Here is a 22877-nt window from a genome sequence, read left to right on the forward strand (position 1 = left end):
CAACTGAGCCACCCAGGCGCCCCTTAACTACTATAATATTCTTTAAATAAACTGCTAATTAACTCTTATTCTTTTAAAACTATGCAATATTTTTATTTTTAACAATGAAATATCACAATTTACTCAATTATAGTTTTATTATTGAAATTAAGAAGTTCATAAGATTAACTTATGTAAAGTGAATTTAAAACTAATAAACTCTAAATTGTCAAATTAACTGTTGAAGCTGTATTAAAAAAAAACTACAGTATCATTCTACAAATCAAGAGAACCATCTTTTAAGACTAAAGTTGGCAAAGATCCTGGAAAGAATTAAAACGATTAAACTTGGGGTGCCTGGGTGGTTCAGTCAGTTGAGCATCCAACTCTTAATTTCAGCTCAGGTCATGATCTCAGGGTTATGGGATCGAGCCCCATGTGGGACTCCGTCCTCAGCGGGGGGTCTGCTTGAGATTCTCTCTCTCCCTCCCCCTCTGCCCTGCCCCACGCTTGTGTGCAGGCACACTCTTGCTAATAAATAAATATCTTAAAAAAAAAAAAAAGATTAATCTGACAGGCAAGGGAGGCTACTGTTGGACTTCTCTGGTAAATACGGCGATTCATCTTTTTACTCCTATATCTATACTAGTAAAGTATAGGTTTATCATAGCTTCTATTAGGATATCAAATAAGGTTTCCAAGGAAATATTTAATTTTATTTTTATCTCCATTCCCAACAATTGTAATTTCACCTTTAAAAGATTAAGGGTTAGGGGTGCCTGGGTGGCACAGTCAGTTAAGCAATTGACTCTTGGTTTCAGTTCAGGTAGTGAACTTGGCGTTGAGAGATCAGGCCCCGAGACCGGCTTCATGCTGAGTCTGCCCCAGATTCTCTCTCCCTTTCCCTCTGCCCCTCCTGCTTGTGCTCTTTCTCTCTCTCAAATAAATAAATAAATCTTAAAAAAAAGATTAAGGTTAAATCTGTATAAACTTACTTTTATTGCTTAATACTCAAAATCAAGTGTCTTACAGTCATCTTATGCTATATATACTCTTATGTTTGGTGGGTAATGTACATGTTAATGTGTGAAAATACTATGATATGATTTAGAATACAGACTTTGAAAATGTCTGGTTATTAACAACACAAAGTGCCACTTCTTCAATTCCCTGGAAAATGGATATCTAATAAGAGATTTTTAAAAAAGATTTTTATGATTATTCCTATAATGGTGACAAAGGAATAATCTAACTCCCAGTCTATTTTTTAAAAGGATTCTACTTTATTCTTCACTGAACTGGCATCATACATGCATTTTTTTCTCATCATTTTTTAAAAACTTCTAAGACAGTACTGAATATTTTCACAAATGACCTGAATGATGACAGAAGGTATGATCACTGAACCTGCAATGCCAAGTCGAATCGAGGGAATCTCAATTTGAGAGCCCATGTAGGACTCAAACGGACTGGGACAAGTTCAAGTTGGTAGATATGATGATGATTAAACCAGAGCAAACCAAGCTGAGCACATATAAGGAAGCAATGTGCTCCATGATAAACAGTCCTTATGAAATGCTTCTCAAAAAAAAAAAAAGGCTTTCTGTGGTCAAATAAATTTAGAAAACTGAGTACTACACCTGAACCCAGGGGATCCACATACCCGCTTCTCCCTCTCCCCACATGCCCTGCTTGTGTTCCTTCTCTCACTGTGTCTCTGTCAAATAAATAAACTTAAAAAAAAAGATTTTATATATATATATCAATATATATATTTTATATATATATTGATATAAATATCAAAATAAACATTATAAAAGCTTTTAGATAATCCTCTCCTTGTACACAATGCTCAGGTTTTCTTGAAAATACTGGTGTACTACTTGTTAGGTAGCAGTGACAGAGGGTACACATCCTACATTAAGTTCTGAAACATAAAAGAATTATATTTGACTTGTTAAAAAATTATTTCTTTGAGAGACAGAGTGAAAGCTAGAGAGAGAGTGAGCACACACAGAAGTAGGAGAAGCAGACTCCCCACTGGACACGGAGCCTGATGCAGGGCTCAATCCCAGGACCCTGGTATCATGACCTGAGCTGAAGGCAGACACTTAACCGACTGAGCCACCCAGGCGCCTCTATATTTAACTCTGAGTCTCAGTTTTCTCATTATCAGTGAGGGTATTTAAGATCTCTTTAAAGGGTTGTCATGGGGCGCCTTGATTTTATAACACAATCTTACTATCCACTTAAAGCAATACGTGAAAACCAGCAATATTTATAAAAACACTGAGGTAAACCCAGTGTGTCAACATTCAAAACCATTATCAAATATATAAGAGTTAAAAATTTCAATAACAAACTCAACAAGGCAACTAACTTAGTTTTGGTCAGGAGCAATGAATTATCTCAGCTGAAGAAAAAACTTCCAGGGCTTATTCTGAAGACTCACAGAGAAAAGAATGTCCAATGTAATTATTATGGCTAGCATTATAAAAATAGTAAAACATAACCTCTTCAGAAACACAATGACTAAAATTTATTAATACCTCAAACTTTCCCAATCACAATAAAAAAAGTTTTCATGATGAGTATTAGTAACACTTACCAGTTATACCCTCGGCTAGAAGATCTGTCATTTTGCAACATGATGCCAAAAGCTTAGTGGTAAATTCATCTAAAAGCATTATCTTAAAATGAATATCAATTAAGAAATAGTATAAGTACTTGACTGCCAAGAATTCACAAAAGACAGAATTTAATACATTAAACCTCCTCAAACATAGACCTTTTATGACATAAAATGAAAATATTAGGACAGCAGGCAAAATTATCTCAACTCACCTTTTAACTTGTATGACCTGGAGATTTATTTTCTCAATATACATACATATAATATCATACATAAGTAAGCAAAAAGAAACATTTTCATTTTGAAGCAGAGAACTTGTTCATTTTATTTATTTATTTGAGAACTTGTTCATTTTAAATGTATCTTGTGTTTAACATCAAATTTTCTTAAAATTATAAAATTCCACTTCTGGAATAATAAATGTTCCAGGTGCTGTTCTAATCATTTGCCATGGATTAGTTCATTTAATCTTTATAACCAAACTATGAGGTAATACTATCCCTATTTTATAAACAAGGAACAGAGAGATCAAGGAATTTATCCAAGAAGCCACAGCTATCAAGTGGTGAAGCTGGGATTTGAATGCAATCAGTACGGTTCCAGACTCTATACTGTTACAGAAGTATAAAAAGGACAATATATTGATGTCCTCAATTAAAGGGCAAAATATGCAAATTCTACCTTCCATTCGCCTTCTTTCTTGCAGTCATCAAACACTGTAGCTTTTATCTCTGCCAAAAAAAAAAAGATTTATAAATCTTAATCAACAGTTAGAAATATAATAATAGAATAACTACTCAAAAAATCAAAAACATTGGGGAAGTATCCAACTTGAAAATCTGTTAACCTATATAAAAAGTATATATACTTGGGGGCGCCTGGGTGGCTCAGTCGTTAAGCATCTGCCTTCGGCTCAGGTCATGATCCCAGGGTCCTGGGATCGAGCCCCGCATCGGGCTCCCTGCTCGGCAGGAAGCCTGCTTCACCCTCTCCCACTCCCCCTGCTTGTGTTCCCTCTCTAGCTGTATTTCTCTCTGTCAAAAAATAAATAAAATCTTTAAAAAAAAAAAAAGTATATATACTTGTTAAACTCTAAGTGAAAATCCAGTTATCTTTAATACCTAACATTTATTTATTTATTTTTAGAGCGAGAGAGCACACACTCACACACTCATACCAAATCGGGGGGAAGGGCAGAGGGAAAGAGAATCTCAAGCAGACTCCCTCCCCACTCCCCCCACCCCTGGGCCAGGAGCTTGGCTGGGCCTCCATCCCATGACCTTCAGATCATGACCTGAGCCAAAATAAAGAGTGGGATGCTCAATTGACTGAGCCACCCAGGCACCCCCTACCTATATTTAAACTGTAATATGTTTTTAAACTTTTGAGAATAAAAGTATTATCAAAGACTAATACACTTAAGAATATATTTAAGTATATAACTATATCTGGAAAATATTTCTGAAACTATTAACTGATTTGCTTTTTCCTGTTCTCCTTAAATCCCAAGTAAACAAGATGAAAACAAAACCCATAGGAAAATCCCTAACTAGCCCACTGCTAAATTATATCTGATAATCGAAACTAGGTACTTTTCTTCCTGGTTTACTGCATTACAATTTTCAACAATTTATATTCTAGCACTAGATACAATTATTCAGTCTTGATTTATAATCAATAAATATTAACATTTTCCTTGCAATGATTTTCAAAATTAATCTAAATATATTTTTTAAATTAGTTCACTGATTTACAAAAACTTTTTTCTTATATATTAAATAATACATAAAGCAATTCATACAAATACCTGTTGTTCTACTTCATAATTCCCCACATTTAATGTTTCATTAATTTTCAATTTTGAAAATATGTAGCATGTAGTAAATAAAATATAATTAAAATATAAATTATAGTAACTTCTAATTTCACTAATTCCTGGTAATGAGATATTTACATAATTCATTTAAACTTTTCTAATTTATATTTGTTTTAAATTAATACTTGTAGAAATATACCACCAATTTTTGGCATCACATTAAAAAATGACATGTTCAAGCAAAGGGTATATTTTATTTTTTTTAAAGATTTTATTTATTTATTTGAGAGAGAGAATGAGAGAGAGAGAGAGCACATGAGAGGGGAGAGGGTCAGAGGGAGAAGCAGACTCCCTGCCGAGCAGGGAGCCTGATGCGGGACTCGATCCCGGGACTCCAGGATCATGACCTGAGCCGAAGGCAGTGGCTTAACCAACTGAGCCACCCAGGCGCCCAAAGGGCATATTTTAATAAGGATTACTAATAATCATCATAAGAAGTATGATTTGGAAGGTTTTATTGTAACTGGGAAGGCTTGAAAGTGTTAAGAAATACTAGTAAAGGTGCTTATATATGTTTGCTAGGAAGATTATAATGTTAAATGAGAATTATGGCAAAAGCCTAGAGTGTTGAATGCTAGTTTAAGCCTAACGCACTGGTTTCTTCTACTCTATAGGCAGAGATGAAGGATTTTCTCAGGCAGAGTTCAGACACTAAAATACTATGCTACTTCCCTTTCTAAGCTTGCGTTATTTCTATATACCTCAAGCAGGCTGCAAATCAAGGAAATAAATGCTCATGAATTTATGACTGAGCAGCTTGAAGAGTTTCCTAGGAAGAACTCATCTTAGTCTTTAAAACCTTAGAAACTACACTGACCTATATGGTAGAAACTAGTCGCATGTCACTACTGAGCACTTAAAATGTGGCTAGCCCCTGAACTGGGATATCCTAAAAGTATAAAAGTTGCTAAAGTAGGGGTGCCTGGGTGGCTCAGTCGTTAAGTGTCTGCCATCGGCTCAGGTAGTGATCCCAGGAGATTTCAAAGACTTAGTACAAAAAAAGGAATGTAAAATATTAATTTATATATTTACATGTTTAAATGGTAACATTTTAGATTAAAATGATCCTCATCCATTTCTCTTTACCTTTTTTTAGTGTGGCTATTAGAAAATTTTAAATTATATATGTGCCTTGTGTTCTATTTCTACTGGATAGTGCTGCCTTGGAATCCAAAGGCAAATACCCAAATACCTAGACAGTATTAGCATCTTAAAAATAAACAATAAAGAATTAACTAGCTTTGTGGACTAGAAATTAGGGGCATCCATGAAAAGTGATATGGTCACAGGTAAAGTATGTTTGGAAGGGAATCAAAGGAAAGCACATCAACTAATATTAAAGAACTAAAAAGGTATTTCCTCCAAATACTAATGAAAATTATTTGACCTTACATATGTTTCTCTAGCACCCCAAATATGGATATATCTCAAAGACTCAATTCCCTTAGTCTGCTTGCTCTACTCTCTCCCTCAGAAACCATATTCATCCATGAAAGTTGCATCTATCAGATCCATCCTTCACTTTTGCCACCATTATTGAGATATAACTGACACAAAACACAACTTTAAGATATACAATGTGTTGATTTGATATACATATACTGCAATATAATTACCACTGTAATGTTAGTTAACATCTCCAATACCTCACATAATTACCATTCTTTTAGTAATTTTGGGACATAAGAACATTTAAGATCTATTTACCTAAGCAACTTTTTTTTTTTTTTAAAGATTTTATTTATTTGACAGAGAGAGACACAGCGAGAGAGGGAACACAAGCAGGGGGAGTGGGAGAGGGAGAAGCCGGCTCTCCGCTGAGCAGAGAGCCTGATAGGAGGCTCGATCCCAGGACCCTGGGATCACAACCTGAGCTGAAGGCAGACACTTAGTAACGACTGAGCCACCTAGGCGCCCCTACTTTAGCAACTTTTAAGTATATAGTACAGTGTTGTTATCTATAATCTAATACTGTGCATTAGAGCCCCAGAACTTACTCATCTAACCGTAAGTTTGTACTCTTTGACCAACTTCTCCCCATACCCCCAAACCCCCAGCAGTCCTTCAATTTTCTACAAATCTTATAGCCTATCTCTCCTTCATTCAATCATACAGTACAGGTTTAAGCACTTACATGCCTCAAATTGAGATTATAGTTTCCTAAAAACTGCTCTAGACTTCTCTAAGAGTTTTATTGGCATTTTCTTAGTCATAGTCTTTGGATATTTCCTCCATCCCCCAGATCCAATAATCAGACAGTGTTGATTGTTCTTTCTGGTGACTGCTACTATCCCCAACATTGCCTTGATTCTCATCATCTCTCACTGAACTACTGCAATAGTCACCTACCTGTGTTTCCTGCTTTCTACCTCCAACCCCTTTGCCATTTCAATCCATTTTTTCACACTGCTGTCAGTTATCTTCCTGAAGCACAATTTGTTTATATCAAAGCCCACCTCGAAATTCCCTCAAGTGCTCACTCCTGCCTACAGAATAAAATCTAGATTTTACTATTCAACATCCTCTACCAAGTAGCCTCTGACTACTCTCTAAGTTGATCTTCCACCAGTCCAAATACTAGCCAAATAACGACTAATACCAACCACTCTGCTTTGCTCATTCTTTCTCCTAAATGCAAAAGGAAATGTATTTAAAACTAATACCAAAGAGGAAATGAAAACAGGGAAGGGAAAAATGAGAGTAGGGCTAACTTAGCGTACAGCATCAGCAATGTGGAAGGTATACTTGCACAACTATCTTAAATCACAGAGAAACTATTAATAAACCTGGTGACAATACAAGAGAAACTGGTTTGTCTGAAAAATAGGAAATCATCTATGAATAACAGGTTTTTTTTTAAGATTTTATTTATTTATTTATTTATTTATTTATTTTAAAGATTTTATTTATTTATTTAACAGAGAGAGACACAGCGAGAGAGGGAACACAAGCAGGGGGAGTGGCAGAGGGAGAAGCAGGCTTCCCGCGGAGCAGGGAGCCCGATGTGGGGCTCGATCCCAGGACCCTGGGATCATGACCTGAGCCAAAGGCAGACGCTTAATGACTGAGCCACTCAGGCGCCCCAAGATTTTATTTATTTATTTGACAGAGACCCAGCAAGAGGGAACACAAGCAGGGGGAGTGGGAGAGGGAGAAGCAGGCTTCCCGCTGAGCAGGGCTCCATCAGAGGACCCTGGGATCATGACCTGAGCCAAAGGCAGACGCTTAACGACTGAGCCACCCAGCCGCCCCTAAATAAGTTTTTATGGAAATCAAAAAGCCTAGCAATGTGTAAATCATAAAGAAGTAAGAGGGGAAAAATACCAGTACTAAAGACAATCTCAACATGGATCTGGAAAAGGTACTCTTCTCTCTTTATCTGCTCTTTATCTAGATCCAGGTCTCAAATTCAGCTCCCTTTTCTGTGATTTATACGTATGTATCTCCACCTGCTCACTAGATACCACAGCTTTCACTTAACACTATGTTCTAAATCTAAACTTTTTTTCCCTCCAAAACTGTTCCTTCTCTTTCACTTTACCAATAAACAGCATCATCCGCTACCTAGTCTCCTAGACCTGAATCCTACTCTAGGATGATTCTCCCCCAGCTTAAATCCTATTTATTCTATCTCCAGAATCTTTCTCATACTCTCCATCCATCTTCTATCTCCTTTCCACATTTTGGCCCTCTTTCTTGGACCAACACCGTAACAGTACCAGTCTCTTTGCCTCCCTCTCCAATTTATCACCCAAGTGCACATCCTCTTCTAATGTCTATGAGGTTTTTTTCTAATAATCAAATTATTACAAAAATGGACTCAAGGGCGCCTGGGTGGCTCAGTTGGTTAAGCGACTGCCTTCGGCTCAGGTCATGATCCTGGAGTCCCTGGATCGAGTCCCACATCGGGCTCCCTGCTCGGCAGAGAGTCTGCTTCTCCCTCTGACCCTCCCCCCTCTCATGTGCTCTCTCTCTCATTCTGTCTCAAGTAAATAAATAAAATCTTTAAAAAACAAAAACAAAAACAAAAACAAAAATGGACTCAACACATATATATTACTGTCACTTGCTTATTTTCACTAAATATACATTATAGACACACTTTATACAGAATATAAGCACACAGGGCGCCTGGGTGGCTCAGTCGGTTAGGCGACTGCCTTTGGCTCAGGTCATGATCCTGGAGTCCCGGGATCGAGTCCCGCATCCGGCTCCCTGCTCAGCGGGGAGTCTGCTTCTCCCTCTGACCCTCTTCCCTCTCGTGCTCTCTATCTCTCATTCTCTCTCAAATAAATAAATAAAATCTTAAAAAAAAAAAAAGAATATAAGCACACAGATACAAATCTTCTTTTTGATAGCTATATTACATTCCTTAGTACAGGTACACCATAATTTATTCAACTATTCTCCTATATGACAAGTAGTCATCCTGTTTCCATTTTTGCCACATTATATAATGTTGCAATTAAGATCTTTATACATATATCTTTTTTTTTTAACACTTTATTGGAGGACACCTCAGTCAGTTAAGCATACGCCTTCAGCTCAGGTCATGATTCTAGGGTCCTGGGATTGAGTCCCACGCTGGGCTCCCTGCTCACTGAGGAGTCTGCTTCTCCCTCTACCCCTCCCTCTGCTGTGCATGCTCTAATAATCTTTAAAAAAAAAAAAAAAGACTTTGAGAGAGAGAGAGAGAGAGAGTACATGTACTAGAAGGGGGAAGAGCAGAGGGACAAGCAGACTCTCTGCTGAGCACGGAGCCCATCTCGGGGCTCCATCCCACAACCCTGAGATCATGACCCAAGCCGAAGTCAGATGCTTAACCAACTGAGCCACCCAGGCACCCCATACATATATCTTTATTTGACATTACTTTTATTTCTGAATATGAAGTCCCCGTAGATGAGATTGCTGGCATCAAAAGATACGTCTCTCTCTTTTTTTTTTATTAAGAGTATTTTTTTTTAAAGATTTTATTTATTTATTTGAGAAAGAGAATAAGAGCCACAGAGCATGAGAGGGAAGAGGGTCAGAGGGAGAAGGAGACTCCCCGCTGAGCAGGGAGCCAGATGTGGGACTCGATCCCGGGACTCCAGGATCATGACCTGAGCCGAAGGCAGTTGCTTAACCAACTGAGCCACCCAGGTGCCCAAGATACGTGTCTCTTATTTTACTGTACGTTGCCAAATGCTTTCTCAAAAGTTTTTAACCATTCACATTCCCACCAGGAAGCTTCCCAATTACAGTGTATCAATCTGATGGGTCAAAAAAAAGGAACTAGTCTTGATTTGCATTTCCACTAAAAAACAATAAATTCAATGTCCTAATCTACAAATCACCTGTTTCCATCCTTTATTGCTCTATTGAGTCATTAGCTTCTATTTATCAATTTGCAGAAACTCTGTATATTAACCCTTTCTTCCTATGTGTGATCAATATTTTCTTCAAATCTATAGGTTTAGCTGGTGTCTTCAACTATATAGGAATTTACAATTTTTATTTAATCAAGTCTTTTTTAAAATATTTTATTTATTTATTTATTTGAGAGAGAGAATGAGAGAGAGAGAGCACATGAGAGGGGGGAGGATCAGAGGGAGAAGCAGACTCCCCGCTGAGCAGGGAGCCCGATGCGGGACTCGATCCCGGGACTCCAGGATCATGACCTGAGCCGAAGACAGTTGCCTAACCAACTGAGCTACCCAGGGGCCCAAATCTTTTTTTTTTAAAAATGGGATTTGGGTTACCAGTTAAGTTTTTTCAAAAGTCTGACTCCTGCTAGCCTATATTTTCTCCACATTTTGTTCTTTCACTTTTTACACTTTAGATCTTTAATACATATGGAATTCATTTTAACTTGCTAAAGCTGGACTAAAATCATGCCTAAGCAAATAAACAAGGAGCAAAGAATCATGCTAAGCAGATGTCAGAGCAAAATGCCTTAAGACAAATGATTTGTAAAATGTCATTAGACAATGAAAACCTAATATTAAATATTTATGACCTAAACAAAACATAAAAGAAAAACTACGGCATAAGAGAAAACTATGAGGAATGCAAGTGGTCAAGATGCCTGGGTGGCTCAGTTGGTTAAACGTCTGACTGCCTTTGGCTCAGGTCATGATCCTGGGGTCCTGGGATTGAGCCCCACATGGGGCTCCCTGCTCAGTGGGGAGCCTGTTTCTCCCTCTGCCTGCCATTACCCCTGCTTGTGCCCATGCTCTCTCTCTCTCTCTCTGACAAATAAATAAATCTTAAAAAAAAAAAAGGAATGCAAGTGGAAATAAAGAAAATCAAACAAAATGAAGATCTATAAATGGAATCATAAAGAATTCAAGCTGAAAAATCTTAAAGAACATGTAATCCAAACTCCTCATTCTTTAGGCTGAGAAAGTTAAGTATAATCTGGAGTGGAAACCAAGTCTTCTAACTCTTAGTCCAATGAGGAGAAATAATAAACTAGTCTTTTGTAAGTAATGCATAACGACAATGTGTTTGAAAAATCAAAAAGCCAAGAGTCAAAAGCGGACTTGTAGGCCACAAAGAAATGTACATTCTCAGAAAACTTATACGTTACTAAATTCCTAATTAGGATTCCAGCAGATTCTGCTGACCTGTGGCCCAAGTTATTTAGTGAACAGGTAAGAATCTTTTTTTTTTTTTTTTTTAAAGTAGGCTCCAGGCCCAGCATGGAACCCAATGCAGGGCTTGATCTCATGACCCTGAGATGAAGACCTGAGCTGAGATCAAGAGTCAGATGCTTAACTGAATGAGCCACCCAGGCATCCCAGGTAAGAATCTTTATAAAGGTAAATCCAGGGGCCTGAGGCAGGAACAAATGCAATACTCATTATTAGTCAGCTGAATAAAACAGACTGAAATGCACATGGGAAAAACCATTTAGGGCTTTCAAGGCACACTGTTTAAAAACTGTATGAAAGTAGAACATATGAAAACTGAGGACTACTTTAAGACCAACTAAATGTATACAAAGGCAAATATTAAAATGCTAATATTTCTAGGTAGCGACTTAGTAATTTCTGCATTTATTTCTGTAAAGAAAATATTTAACAGTGTAAGGTCTGGAGGGTTTCTCTCTTAAATATAAAGGTGTAAAAATAAAAAGCTACCGTTAACAAAATTATTTAATGGCAATATAAGTCAGAATAGTAGTTATTCTGGGGAAGAAGGTAGGATTTGGACTGGGAAGGGTTATGGGGTACTTGGAAACATTCTGTATCTTGATCTAGGTGGTAGTTACATGGATGAAAATTCATCCAGCTGTACACTTAGCATTAGCACACTTTACCATATGCTTAATGAAATCTTAAGAGTCATTTCCCTTCAACAGAAATAAGAAAACAACTTCCTTTCAGCAATGTTTCAAAAGAATCTCAAAAATGTTAGTGATTTTTTTTTGCTAATGACTGATATTTGAGAGAAAAAAAACTTTCCTTTTTAATGGTTCCTCACTATGTCTAAACCATTTAGCTCCAACCTACGTTTTAGTCTTCATCACCCTATTCCTTGCAAAAGGAATTATTGCCTCTCCCATAAAAATTGTACTTTTTCAGGGCACCTGGGTGGTTCAGTCATTAAACGTCTGCCTTCAGCTCAGGTCATGGTCTGGTCCTGGGATGGAGCCCCGCATCGGGTTCCCTGCTCCGTGGGAAGCCTGCTTCTCCCTCTCCCACTCCTCCTACTTGTGTTCCCTCTCTCGCTGTGTCTCTCTCTGTCAAATAAATAAATAAAATCTTTACAAAAAATATACTGTACTTTTTCATGTTGGGCCATGGTTCAGATTTCCCTCTGGCAAAATCCTACCACATTTCAATTGCACTTCCTCTTTGTGGAGTCTTCCTTGATCGACTCCCAGAGAGGAAATGATTCCTTTTTTTTTCTCTTCTCCCACGAAACCTTTTTGCACTAATAAGGCACGTGCTACTTGTGTACCATCACCTCCCACTGAACTGTGAATTCCAGGAAGTCAAGATATATGCACCTAAAATAGTGTGCAGCATAGAGTAGATACTCAATTAATACTGATTAATATATGACTTGCAAATATCCAAAAATTAAAAGAATAAAATTTTGCTTGATAAGATAAACTTAAAATGACCAGAATGAAAAAATACATAAAACAAAAACAATTGATTAAAACAGAAATATATTTCATACATGCTTCTATTTGCACGGAAAACTTGTAGAAGAATTTGTAAGAAACCTAAGAGTGGCTGTATCTGGAAAGAGGCTGGGACAATCTTCTGCTATCAAAATTTTTTTGCCACATCAAGGTATTTAGACATTTAAAAATGTTAATAGCAAAGATTAAGCAATAGCATGGACAATGCTATGCCAGTGTTAGGTATTTAAAAAAAGGAAGTCACAGAATGACAAATAATAAAAAATATATCTAGCTATATAAGGACTAAAAGGATAATATGAAAAAGGGGAAAAGCTTCTGATTAAACGTGTAAAGGACTGGCTTAAATACATTCTGATTACTTTTATTCGTAATTTTTCTCGATCAACTTTCTCTTAACATTTCCTGTAAAATAAGTGCTATGAATCACAGACATCAGACTACTGTTTACAGACAAGAAGAAAAGACTGCATTAAGGAAAAAAAAAATGCCACAGGTGGCTTGAGCTTGCTTGGAGGTTGATTTAATTACTCTTGTTTTGCTGGGTTTTTTTTTTTTTTCGGCTTTTTTTTTTTAAATAAACTTCATCAAATTTTTATTTAAAACCTTTTATCAGGGGGCGCCTGGGTAGCTCAGTCGTTAAGCGTCTGCCTTCGGCTCAGGTCATGGTCCCAGGATCCTGGGATGGAGCCCCACATCGGGCTCCCCGCTCCGTGGAAGGCCAGCTTCTCCCCCTCTCCCACTCCCCCTGCTTGTGTTCCCTGTCTTGCTGTATCTACCTCTGTCAAATGAATAAATAAAAGGTTAAAAATAAATAAATAAATAAATAAATAAAACCCTTTTATCAGTGATATTTTTGCTACTGCTTTCCTGTAGCAAAAAGTTTCAAATGAGCAATACCAAGCACCAGAAACTTTAACTGATTTTAAGTACGGATATTAGTTTTGTAAATAAATATAGCCTTTGCACTCAAAATAGTAAAGCTTTTTTAAAAAAAAAAGTGGTTTTAAGACAGTCCCTAAAGGCTGATCCCTTCTCACGGTTTCGGTCTCAGCTCAAATGTCACCTACTTAGAGAAACCTTTCCTGATCCATCTAGTTAAAATAGCCCCCTCATATATAGATCACAAACTGAAATGATATTTATTATTTTTATTTTTTAGTATTCCCTACTTGAATGCAAGCTTCGAGAAGGCTGGGAACTTGTCTGCCTTCTATTGCTGTATTCCCACAGGAATTCAGTAATATTTATTGACTAAATGGGGAACTTTGGATAGCAAAAAAATGGAGAAAATTATAAAACTAATCTACTGTTCACTGTTAACAAGCATTTGCATTTTGCTAGAGCCTATTTGGAATTTAAAGCTCTAAAAGACACAACAGTGGACCCAACTTTAAAAAGCTTATCAAGACACATTAGGCAGTAATGAAAAGTGCCATTTGAGAAGGATAAACCAAATGCTACAGAAATTTAAGAGGCTGGGTTAAAATAAGAAGTCATTATGGAGATAGTAGCCCCATCTGAGCCAACACTTGAAGGCTAGCTAAAATTTGGATAGGTGAAGAACAGGCATAAGGGGAGCATTCTAGACCGAAACTGGCATAAAGATGGAGAAGATTTCAAGAAGAGTCAACAGTATAGACTAGTTGAACATCAAGATCATACAAGGGAAAAGTAGATAATAAGGTAGGTTAAGGTCAGGTTATAAGTCTTCAAAAGCAGACTAAGTATTTGAAATCATCTCTAGACAACAGGAGGGGTCTCTCTCCGCTGGTCTTCAAGCAGGAGATCAGCATGATCACAGCACTGCACTGTTACAAGAAAGTTATTCTGGCAGCTATTGGCCAGATAGACTGAGAACAAGGGTTTGGAGGGTTAGTTAGGAGGCAGAGGCTATTGTAAAAGACTGGGCATAAGATAAGCCTCTGAACTAGGTTTAAATTAAACATTATAGAAAATCACAGACACGTGACATGTTAACTCTGCAGTCAGAAAGATCTGGGTGTGAATACTAGGTCTAAATTTAATAGCTCTATCGGGTTTCTAAAAAATAGCTTTATTGAGATACAATTTGTATACCATATAATTCACCCAAAGTGTACAATTAGCTTTTAGTATATTCAGAGTTGTGCATCCACCACCATAATCAATTTTAGAACCTTTTCATTACTCCAAAAGGAAACCATCCCCTTAGCCATTATCCCTGAGTCTCCCCATCTTCTCCTCCCTGCAGACATACACAACTGCTAATCTACTGTCTCTATATATTTCTCAATTGTGGACATTTAATGTAAATGGAGTTATACAATAGGTGGTTATTTGTGCATGGCTTCTTTCATCTGGCACAGCTTTTTCAAGATTCCTCAATATTGTCACATCTATCAGTACTTCATTTCTTTTTATTGCCTAACAGTCCATTGTAGGGACATACTGCTTGTTATTTACCTATTCTTCAACGCATGGGTATTTGGGTTGTTTGATTTTTTTTGGCTATTATAAATAACACAGCTATGATAATAGCTGTATCAGTTTTAACATATATGAAATAATAATTCTTACCAAATTTTAATAGATGTAAAGAATAATGCCTGGCACAGAATAAATGTTTAAGAAATATTAGTTTCCTTCTCCCTACATTTTGGGTAAATTGAAGGTTAAGTTATTTAGCTTTCTACCATGACCTAACTGTATTATCTTCAATCTAACAAAACCCTTCCCTAGTCAAATGTAGGATTCCCCTACCTCTTAGGGGATTCCTTCATCATTTCTTACAGACTCTAGCATCTTTTGCTAACAGAACTCAAGAGTCCCTCTTCTGTCTCTCTCTCTACTTTACTACCTATATGCTGAATGAATGTTGTTTTTTAGTTATGTTTCTATTTATACAAAGATTCAAAGAACTATTTTTTAACCCTGATATCGCTTTCCTTCCTTTCAGTCTCCCGTCTTATCTTACACTTCATCTGACATCCTGGTGCAAGCTCAAGTTAACAGCACTAGACGGAAATTTTGTTATCACTAAACTTTCCCTCTTGCCCAGTTTCCACACTATCAAAACTGATGTTACTATCATTAACTGTTTTTTTCTGATTAATGCTGATGTTAAGGAGCATATATATCTTGGAAATTATTTATACAATGCAATTCACTACCCATTTTCTTATAAATGCACTTAAATACCATTGTGACTGAAAAATATTACCAAATCTTAAGTCACCCATGCAAATCTTAAAAAACAGAATGCCGAACTTATAATTATCAAATTTTAAAAAACATGTTCTCATAACTTATTTTCCCCCTTGTATTATTATACAGTCGTTTTTAGTATCTAGTATGTTCAGCAATATGCCAGTTACTGATTTGGAGTTTTAATTTTACACAAGGAACTCTGTAACTCGCAGAATTTTGTTAAGTCACTTCTACCCTTTGCTTAACAAGCCCGAGTCAGAAATACTAATTAGATGTTACTCCCTTTTCCACTATATTCCAGGCCATAATTAATTTGAACTCAGCAAGTCCTACAACGATGGTTCCTCCTGTTTGGTGGTTTCATTCCTTCTCTAACCTGGCAGGCCTCGGTTTGGAGCGATTTTTATGAAATCGTAGATGATAAGGCAGAAGAGCGGAACATCTGTAACTAACAAGCAGTAAGTAGTACAGTCCTAACAGCAGGGAGTGGCCCAGAGAGTGTAGAGAGAGAAGTGAAGGTGCAGTTTTTGTCCCGAGATTTAATCATTCAAATGATTCTTTTTCAAGAACTCTTTAGAAAGTGGGCTCCTCTAGGAATACAGGAATAACGACCTATTTAACAGAAAGATTTTGTTTTTCTTTTAGAGGACACTGAAAAGTGTTATAAAACCCTGCTTGGCACTAAAACGAAGATGCAGAATAAGCAGTCTTTGGAAACAAGTGTGGGGAGAAGGGGAGGGGCGGGTTACAGAAACAGTGCACAGATTGTCCGGGGTGGAGAGACATCACCGACTGGTGGGGCTCCGGGCGGAGCCGAGGAGCGTAGGGCGCACCGCCGAGGACAGGCACAAGGGCCGCGGGAGAAAAAGCCAGGCTGGGGGCCGCTCACCCAGGCGGGGCCTCGGGGCCAAAGCCAGGCCGAGGCGAGGGGGTGCCCCAGGAGAGGAGGAAGGCCACTTGCTCCCGCACCCTGCCTATGCCCTGGTGCTGGCAAGAAAGAGGGGTGGGAAGGAAAGCAGGAAAAAGCCCTAACAGGGACGCACGTCCCAAAGCAACAAGTGCCCGCGGCGGCTCCCCAAGAGACTGCGGGTCCGGGGCAGGAAAGCAAGGCACGGTGCGGCGGCCTCCTGGCCTTCCCTCTCTCAGCCCCCGCCCCACCGCACTCACTCTGCCACACGACGCTCTTCAGCCCCCGTTCCGTCACCGGCGGCGCCATCTTCCCAACACTGCAGAAGAGCAGCGGCCGCCTCCCGCCCGCAACCTACTTTAGCAGGGAGAAAGAAGCTCGAGTGGCTCCGCCCCCACTCACAGGCCGCGCCCTCCGGTGACGACACGCGCGACTGCGAGGGGATTCCCGCCCACCCCCGGACGGAGGCTGCGCAGTGAGGGCGGAATCTGCCTGGGCCGTCGCGCGCTCCGTAACGGAAGGCTCCGTCAAGCAGAAATTCGTCGACCTGTGAAAAGCGAAACGGTGCCTGTGGGTTGAGCGATAACGCGATGTTAAGAAATTCCGAATTCAAGCATACAGTACTTGAAGAAGTACTTCCTTCTCTTTGCAAAAGAAGCCTTCACTTTGCGAAGCCATTCATAATACACTCAATGGCCAGCTCAACTATCGAATAGAAAATTTATCCCTTAAAGGTTTTTTTATTCGTTTTTCGAGGACATAATAATTGTATAGAACTCTGAGGTCCCCTTCTGTGTGCCCGGAACTATGCAAGACTTTCAGGGCACTCAAATAAATGAAAGACCCACTTCTGAAGAATTTTAAGTCTCCTTTGAGATCTTCATTCCTGGCATGATGAAGGTAGTCAAAAGTTGATTGAAAACGAAAATGCCTTGGGATGCCTGGGTGGTTTAGTAGGTTAAGCCTCTGTCTTGCGCTCAGGTCATGATCTTAGGGTCCTGGGATCGAGTCCCTCTTCCCCTGCGTGTGTGCGCGTTCGTGCTCTCTCACTAACAAGTAAGGAGAAAAAAAATCTTTTTTAAATTTTTGGCACCGAGGTATTTCCCGAGAGGGTTCTTTTGAGGTGAAATCAAAGTAATCAGTCACAAAATAAATCAATTTAGTTGCTGAGAGCCCCATCTGTGACATAGCCATCATACACAGTCAGAAAGTAGACTTTCCTGCAGATTTGCAAAGAACCAATAGTCTTTTTTTTTTTTTAAAGATTTTATTTATTCATTTGACAGAGACACAGCGAGAGCAGGAACACAAGCAGGGGGAGTGGGAGAGGGAGAAGCAGGTCTCCTGCTGAGCAGGGAGCCTGATGTGGGACTCGATCCCAGGACCCTAGGATCATGACCTGAGCTGAAGGCAGACGCTTAACGACTGAGCCACCCAGGCGCCCAAGAACCAATAGTCTTAATAGCAAAGTGAAAATGGTTAGTTACTATACTCGTAATAATAATGGCTAATATTGGGCGCCTGGGTGGCTCAGATGGTTGGGCGTCTGCCTTCGGCTCAGGTCATGATCCCGGAGCCCTGGGATCGGGTCCCGCATCGGGCCTTGGGAGCCTGCTTCTCCCTCTGTCTCTCTCTCTCTCTTTCTCTCTGTCTCTCATGAATAAATAAAAATAAAAAAAATCTTTAAAAAAGAATGGCTAATATTTACTGAGTGCTATTATATGCAAGGTATCATGGTAAGTGGATTATCTCGCTGATCCTCAAAGCAACCGTTAAAGACAAGGAAACTGATACCTTGTGGTGGAGTGAGGACTAGGATAAGGCATAAGCTACACAGAAAGCAATAGAGTAGTCTATGGGATAATTTGCAATATATCTCTGTAGGAGAGAAAAGGAGAATGAAGAATAAAAGCAGCCATAAAATGGGTTCAAGCGCAACCTGTGGCATTAATGGTTTTTCCAGTCATGGCTTATATGGGAATGGAACCTGGAACCCCGGCCTCTTAAACGTACGTTAAATCGGCTCAGCTGCTCGAGTCTTAAACAAATGAACACATTATTTCCCTCTCCCTCTGCAATTGAAAATCAGATTCTGCTTAGTATAGGAGGTGGGGCCCCAACCCATAAGAAGAAGACATGACAGTGCAGACTCACCCTCTGAAATGGAGCTCCTTGCCCTAAAGAGTCAAACCAAGACAGAGGAATGAGGTGGGTGAAGTGCCTCCAGGTGCCAGGGAATGACACAGAAAGGCCCTCTGGGCTTGGAAGTTTGACTTGGATCACATGGGATACAGCTGTGGCTCATGCCCCTGAAGGCTAGATTCCAAGGTGGCAGTGTGTTATAGTGGAACAAATGTGTGCCTTAGCTTCACAAAGATACAGGTCCACAACCTAAAATCCTGGCTCTGCCTCTTAGTAGCAGTGTGACTTCAAACACTTCAGTTTCATTGCATTTATGTGTTAACTGTGATAAAACCTCATACCGCCCAACAAGATGAAAACACTTATTGCCATTTTACAGATGTGAAAACTGAGATTCAGAAGTTAAATAAATCATGTAAGACATTGGAATGGCTCCAAGACCATTGCCTTTTCCATTGTACCATATTGCATACCCTCCCTTGCTCGACTAATTTTGTATAACCTCCCTGAGCTGTCTCTTCTAGTTTGTTTGCCTAAGCAAATTGAACAAGGAATTTGAGTCTCCTGAACATGACATGGCAGAATGTAAGGTAAAATCCAACAACACTGATCAGAGGCAAAACATCTGCCTATGATGTTTTGAAAGAATTTGAAAAAAGAAAACTAATCAAAATAACCAAAAGCTCTTAAGTTAGGGCAGATCACTCACTCACCATCTTATTCCCAGTTCTTCTTCATTAATAACTGATGACTTAATCATGATAATCCAGAGAAATAGTCTCCATAAAAATATCATGCATTAGTAGGTCTCATCAATGCTACATATTTACTTGGCCCCTTGAGAATCTTGTTTCAACTGGTTAGCTGTGTAAACATGAGTGAGTTACTTGACTTTTCTGAGTCTCATATTTCTTATCTGTATAAAAGAATAATATATAGCTCATAAAGTTGTTCTGAGAATGAACTGAGTATGTGGAAAGCACCTAGAAGGACATGTGCTACATCCATGTTTTGGTTTTATGTTCACCCAGTGTGGACCATCTTGTCTTCTGTGGAATTCTGACCAAAACAGCCCAGCGTCAGTTGCCTAGGTAAAGTAAATGGTCATTTCATTTTCTGTGTTCATAAGGTATAGATGTACTGGTCCCAGCCCCCTAGTGTCCTAGAACCAAGGATTCTGACCTTCATTTGGCCTTAGCCCTTGGCTCTTTGGCCATTCCAGTCAGCCATGGACACAGCTCTATTTGGAGAGAACACCTGCTGGCAAGTGGGTTCCCCACAGTCTCACATGGGCCCTGCACCACAGCCCAGAACACTGCCCCAGTTCATGGTTGCCCTCATATGGCACGGACCCACTCTGAACCTCATAGACCCCTCCAGATCTTCTCACCAATCTTTCCTCACATGTCACAGCCCTCTGTCTTCTGTTAAACAAAGAGGCCATTAAACTGAGGTGGTTCTAATGTCTTGGCAGCCTGTGTAAGCAAACCAAAACCTAAGCCTATAGTGTCTCAAGGTTAAGAAATCAGAATCCGGGGCTCCTGGGTGGCTTGGTTAAGCAACTGCCTTCAGCTTATGTTATGATTCCCAGGGTCCTGGGATCGAGCCCCGTGTCAGGCTCCCTGCTTAACAGGGGATTCTGCTTCTTGCTTCCCTCCCCCTACTTGTGCTCACGCTTGCTCTCTCTCTCGAATAAATAAATGAAATCTTAAGAAAAAAAATCATAATCTAAGGCCAACCAAACAGCCAAATAGGCTTTCTCAAATATGGAAACCCCTTAAGCTATCGCCAATCAAATAATATTGCTTTCCTTCTATCTCTTCTTTATGAAGGTCTTTCCTTGAGATCCTGACAGTAGAGTGCTCCTAACCACTTCTGGTTTGATGCTACTAAATTAGAATCAGGTTCTGTTCAAACTCTTAAAATGTTTAATATGCCCCAGTTTATCTTTTAACACTCCTTAGCCTAAAATTTTGCTTCAGGAAAGAGGTCACCAATGCAAACCTTTTAAGTTTCTCTAAACCTGGCCACGTGTCACTTGGCGAGTTTGTTAAAACTAGATTCCCAAGCCTGGTCCCAGATGTACTGAATTAGAATCTCCAGAGGTGATGGCTGGAAATCCCTATTAAGCAATGAGTTCTCCAAGTGATGTAGAGGCACCTAGTTCAGCTCCTGTTCATATACCGGTGCTTAAGAACAAAAGTGAATTAAACTCAGCCCTACTCTGTGGTGCTCTCTGATGCAACAGACGCTGTTTTTCCTACTCACACTATTTTTTAAAAAGATTTAATTATTTATTGGACAGAGAAAGAGAGACAGAGAGCATAAGCAGGGGGAGCAGCAGAAGGAAAGGAAGAAGCAGGCTCCTGTGCTGAGCAGGGGGCATGATGCAGGGACTCCATCCCAGGACCCCAGGATCATGATGTGAGCCTAAGGCAGACGCTTAACCGGCTGAGCCACCCAGGTGCCCCTACTCACACTATTTTTTTTTTTTAAGATTTTATTTATTTGACAGAGACACAGAGAGGGAACACAAGCAGGGGGAGTGGAACAGGGAGAAGCAGGCTTCCCGCGGAGCAGGGAGCCCGATATGGGGCTCGATCCCAGGACCCCGGGATCATGACCTGAGCCAAAGGCAGACGCTTAACAACTAAGCCACTCAGGCGCCCCCACACTATTTTTTAATAAGCCTTCAAAGGACAAACATTTTTCTAGGTACAATAGATTTATATATCATTGTCTTTCCTCTCCAAAGATGAAAATAGTCCAGTGTGAGTGGGGGATGTGACCAACAAGATTGATGGTCCTCCCCACAAAAGACGTGTGCATGTCAGTCTGCCACTGAGGAAGGCTTTGCCTTGGCTGTCCCTCCATTGACCTCTGCTCACTCACAACCTTGACTGCAATCCTTCCAGCAACAGGCCAGCAGCTCTGCTTGCCCAGATGCTCACGCAGAGAAAACATCACATGATGCTCTGGCTTGGCGAACACTACAAAGGCTGTCCTGGAAGCTGCTTTCTCCAACCTACGCCGAGGTCCTGCTGGAGGTCTGTCTTGAGATGAGCAGGGTCTCTTCGTGGTGGCTTGATTTCAAGCTCTCCGGGAGTGAACATTTGCAGCCCTTGAATGGCAAGAAGCCTGCGTGGCAAGTGCCGGTGTCCATGAAATAGCTATGAAGTGCATGTGTGGAAGTCTGTGTGGTGTTTGGATATGAAATCTCAGAGACAGTTTCTGCAAAGCAAACCTTTTACGTTTCCAGAACTTTCCCAGTGTGCGAGCTCACCGTGGCAGTCTTCCAGAGCACTTTCTGGATTAATTGCTCTACTGAGTCGTCTCCATAGCAGATCTTGAACTCCTGTGCAGGTGAGGACACACCTGACCTTGCCTGCTTTCAGGAAGTGGAGTCAGAGTTGTCCATCCAGAGGCCAAGAGAGCTTATTCTACCCTAGAGACATTGTTGTATCCTAATAGAGCTTTTCCCCCTCTAATCACACTAACAAGTGAATCAACCCTGCAAAAGATATGGGAAGAATTTTTTAAAAACAAAGCCAAAAAACTTTGCCTTTGACTCATACCTTTTCAATTTAAGTTACTCACTGGGTTAAGCCTCTGTTTTTATCCGTGCCTCACTGTGTCATTCTGCATTTCTTTTCCCTCTGTAAATCACTGAAAGGGCAAGGGAGGGGAGGAAGCCACAAAATACATTAAATACAGACATTTTCTTAAATTAAAAAGTCCTCAAATGTCTCAGAGTTAGCTTGGTGTTTTGATTTGAATTGCTGTTTTTGTAGCACTTCATGGCAAGTAAACAGGAAATTAAGACAATCTGAACTGTTCAAAGGGCAAGAAGAAACTGACCAGTAGGTTCCAACTAACCAGGGTGCTTTAGGAAATGACCCCACCCACAGGCTCTCAGAGCTCAGTCTGCCGACTCAGGACAAAGAATTTCCTCTCTACCCCCAGGCCAATTTGTTGTGTTCTCAGACAGCTCCCACGTTTTACTGATTCAAGG

The 22877-nt window shown here is 39.7% G+C and overlaps 2 protein-coding genes across 6 annotated transcripts in view; both read right to left on the reverse strand.

Moving 5' to 3' along the window:
* STXBP3 (syntaxin binding protein 3) overlaps positions 1–17117 on the reverse strand; it is a 52814-nt gene extending 35697 nt beyond the window's left edge. Inside the window, exons 1-3 of one of the 2 annotated variants that reach the window (XM_025872322.2) lie at positions 16984–17117; positions 3293–3342; positions 2588–2669 (exon numbers count right to left, since the gene is read on the reverse strand). In XM_025872322.2, the coding sequence (XP_025728107.1) occupies positions 2588–2669; positions 3293–3342; positions 16984–17032 (181 nt within the window). In that variant the 5' untranslated portion in view covers positions 17033–17117. The remainder of the gene's footprint in view (positions 1–2587; positions 2670–3292; positions 3343–16983) is intronic. The other variant, XM_025872323.2, reaches the window with a different exon arrangement.
* Positions 17118–21385: 4268 nt separating this feature from the next.
* The window catches only part of FNDC7 (fibronectin type III domain containing 7), a 28268-nt gene continuing 26776 nt past the window's right edge, over positions 21386–22877 (reverse strand). For all 4 annotated transcript variants that reach the window (XM_073896000.1, XM_025872082.2, XM_073895999.1 and 1 more), the window contains 2 exons: positions 22463–22531; positions 21386–22376 (listed from right to left, as the gene is read on the reverse strand). In XM_073896000.1, coding sequence (XP_073752101.1) covers positions 22500–22531 — 32 coding nt within the window. In that variant the 3' untranslated portion in view covers positions 21386–22376; positions 22463–22499. The remainder of the gene's footprint in view (positions 22377–22462; positions 22532–22877) is intronic.

Source organism: Callorhinus ursinus, unplaced genomic scaffold (genome assembly GCF_003265705.2).
Source record: "Callorhinus ursinus isolate GAN/ISIS: 27379988/994484 unplaced genomic scaffold, GSC_fseal_2.0 scaffold9, whole genome shotgun sequence".
Classification (NCBI taxonomy): domain Eukaryota; kingdom Metazoa; phylum Chordata; class Mammalia; order Carnivora; family Otariidae; genus Callorhinus; species Callorhinus ursinus.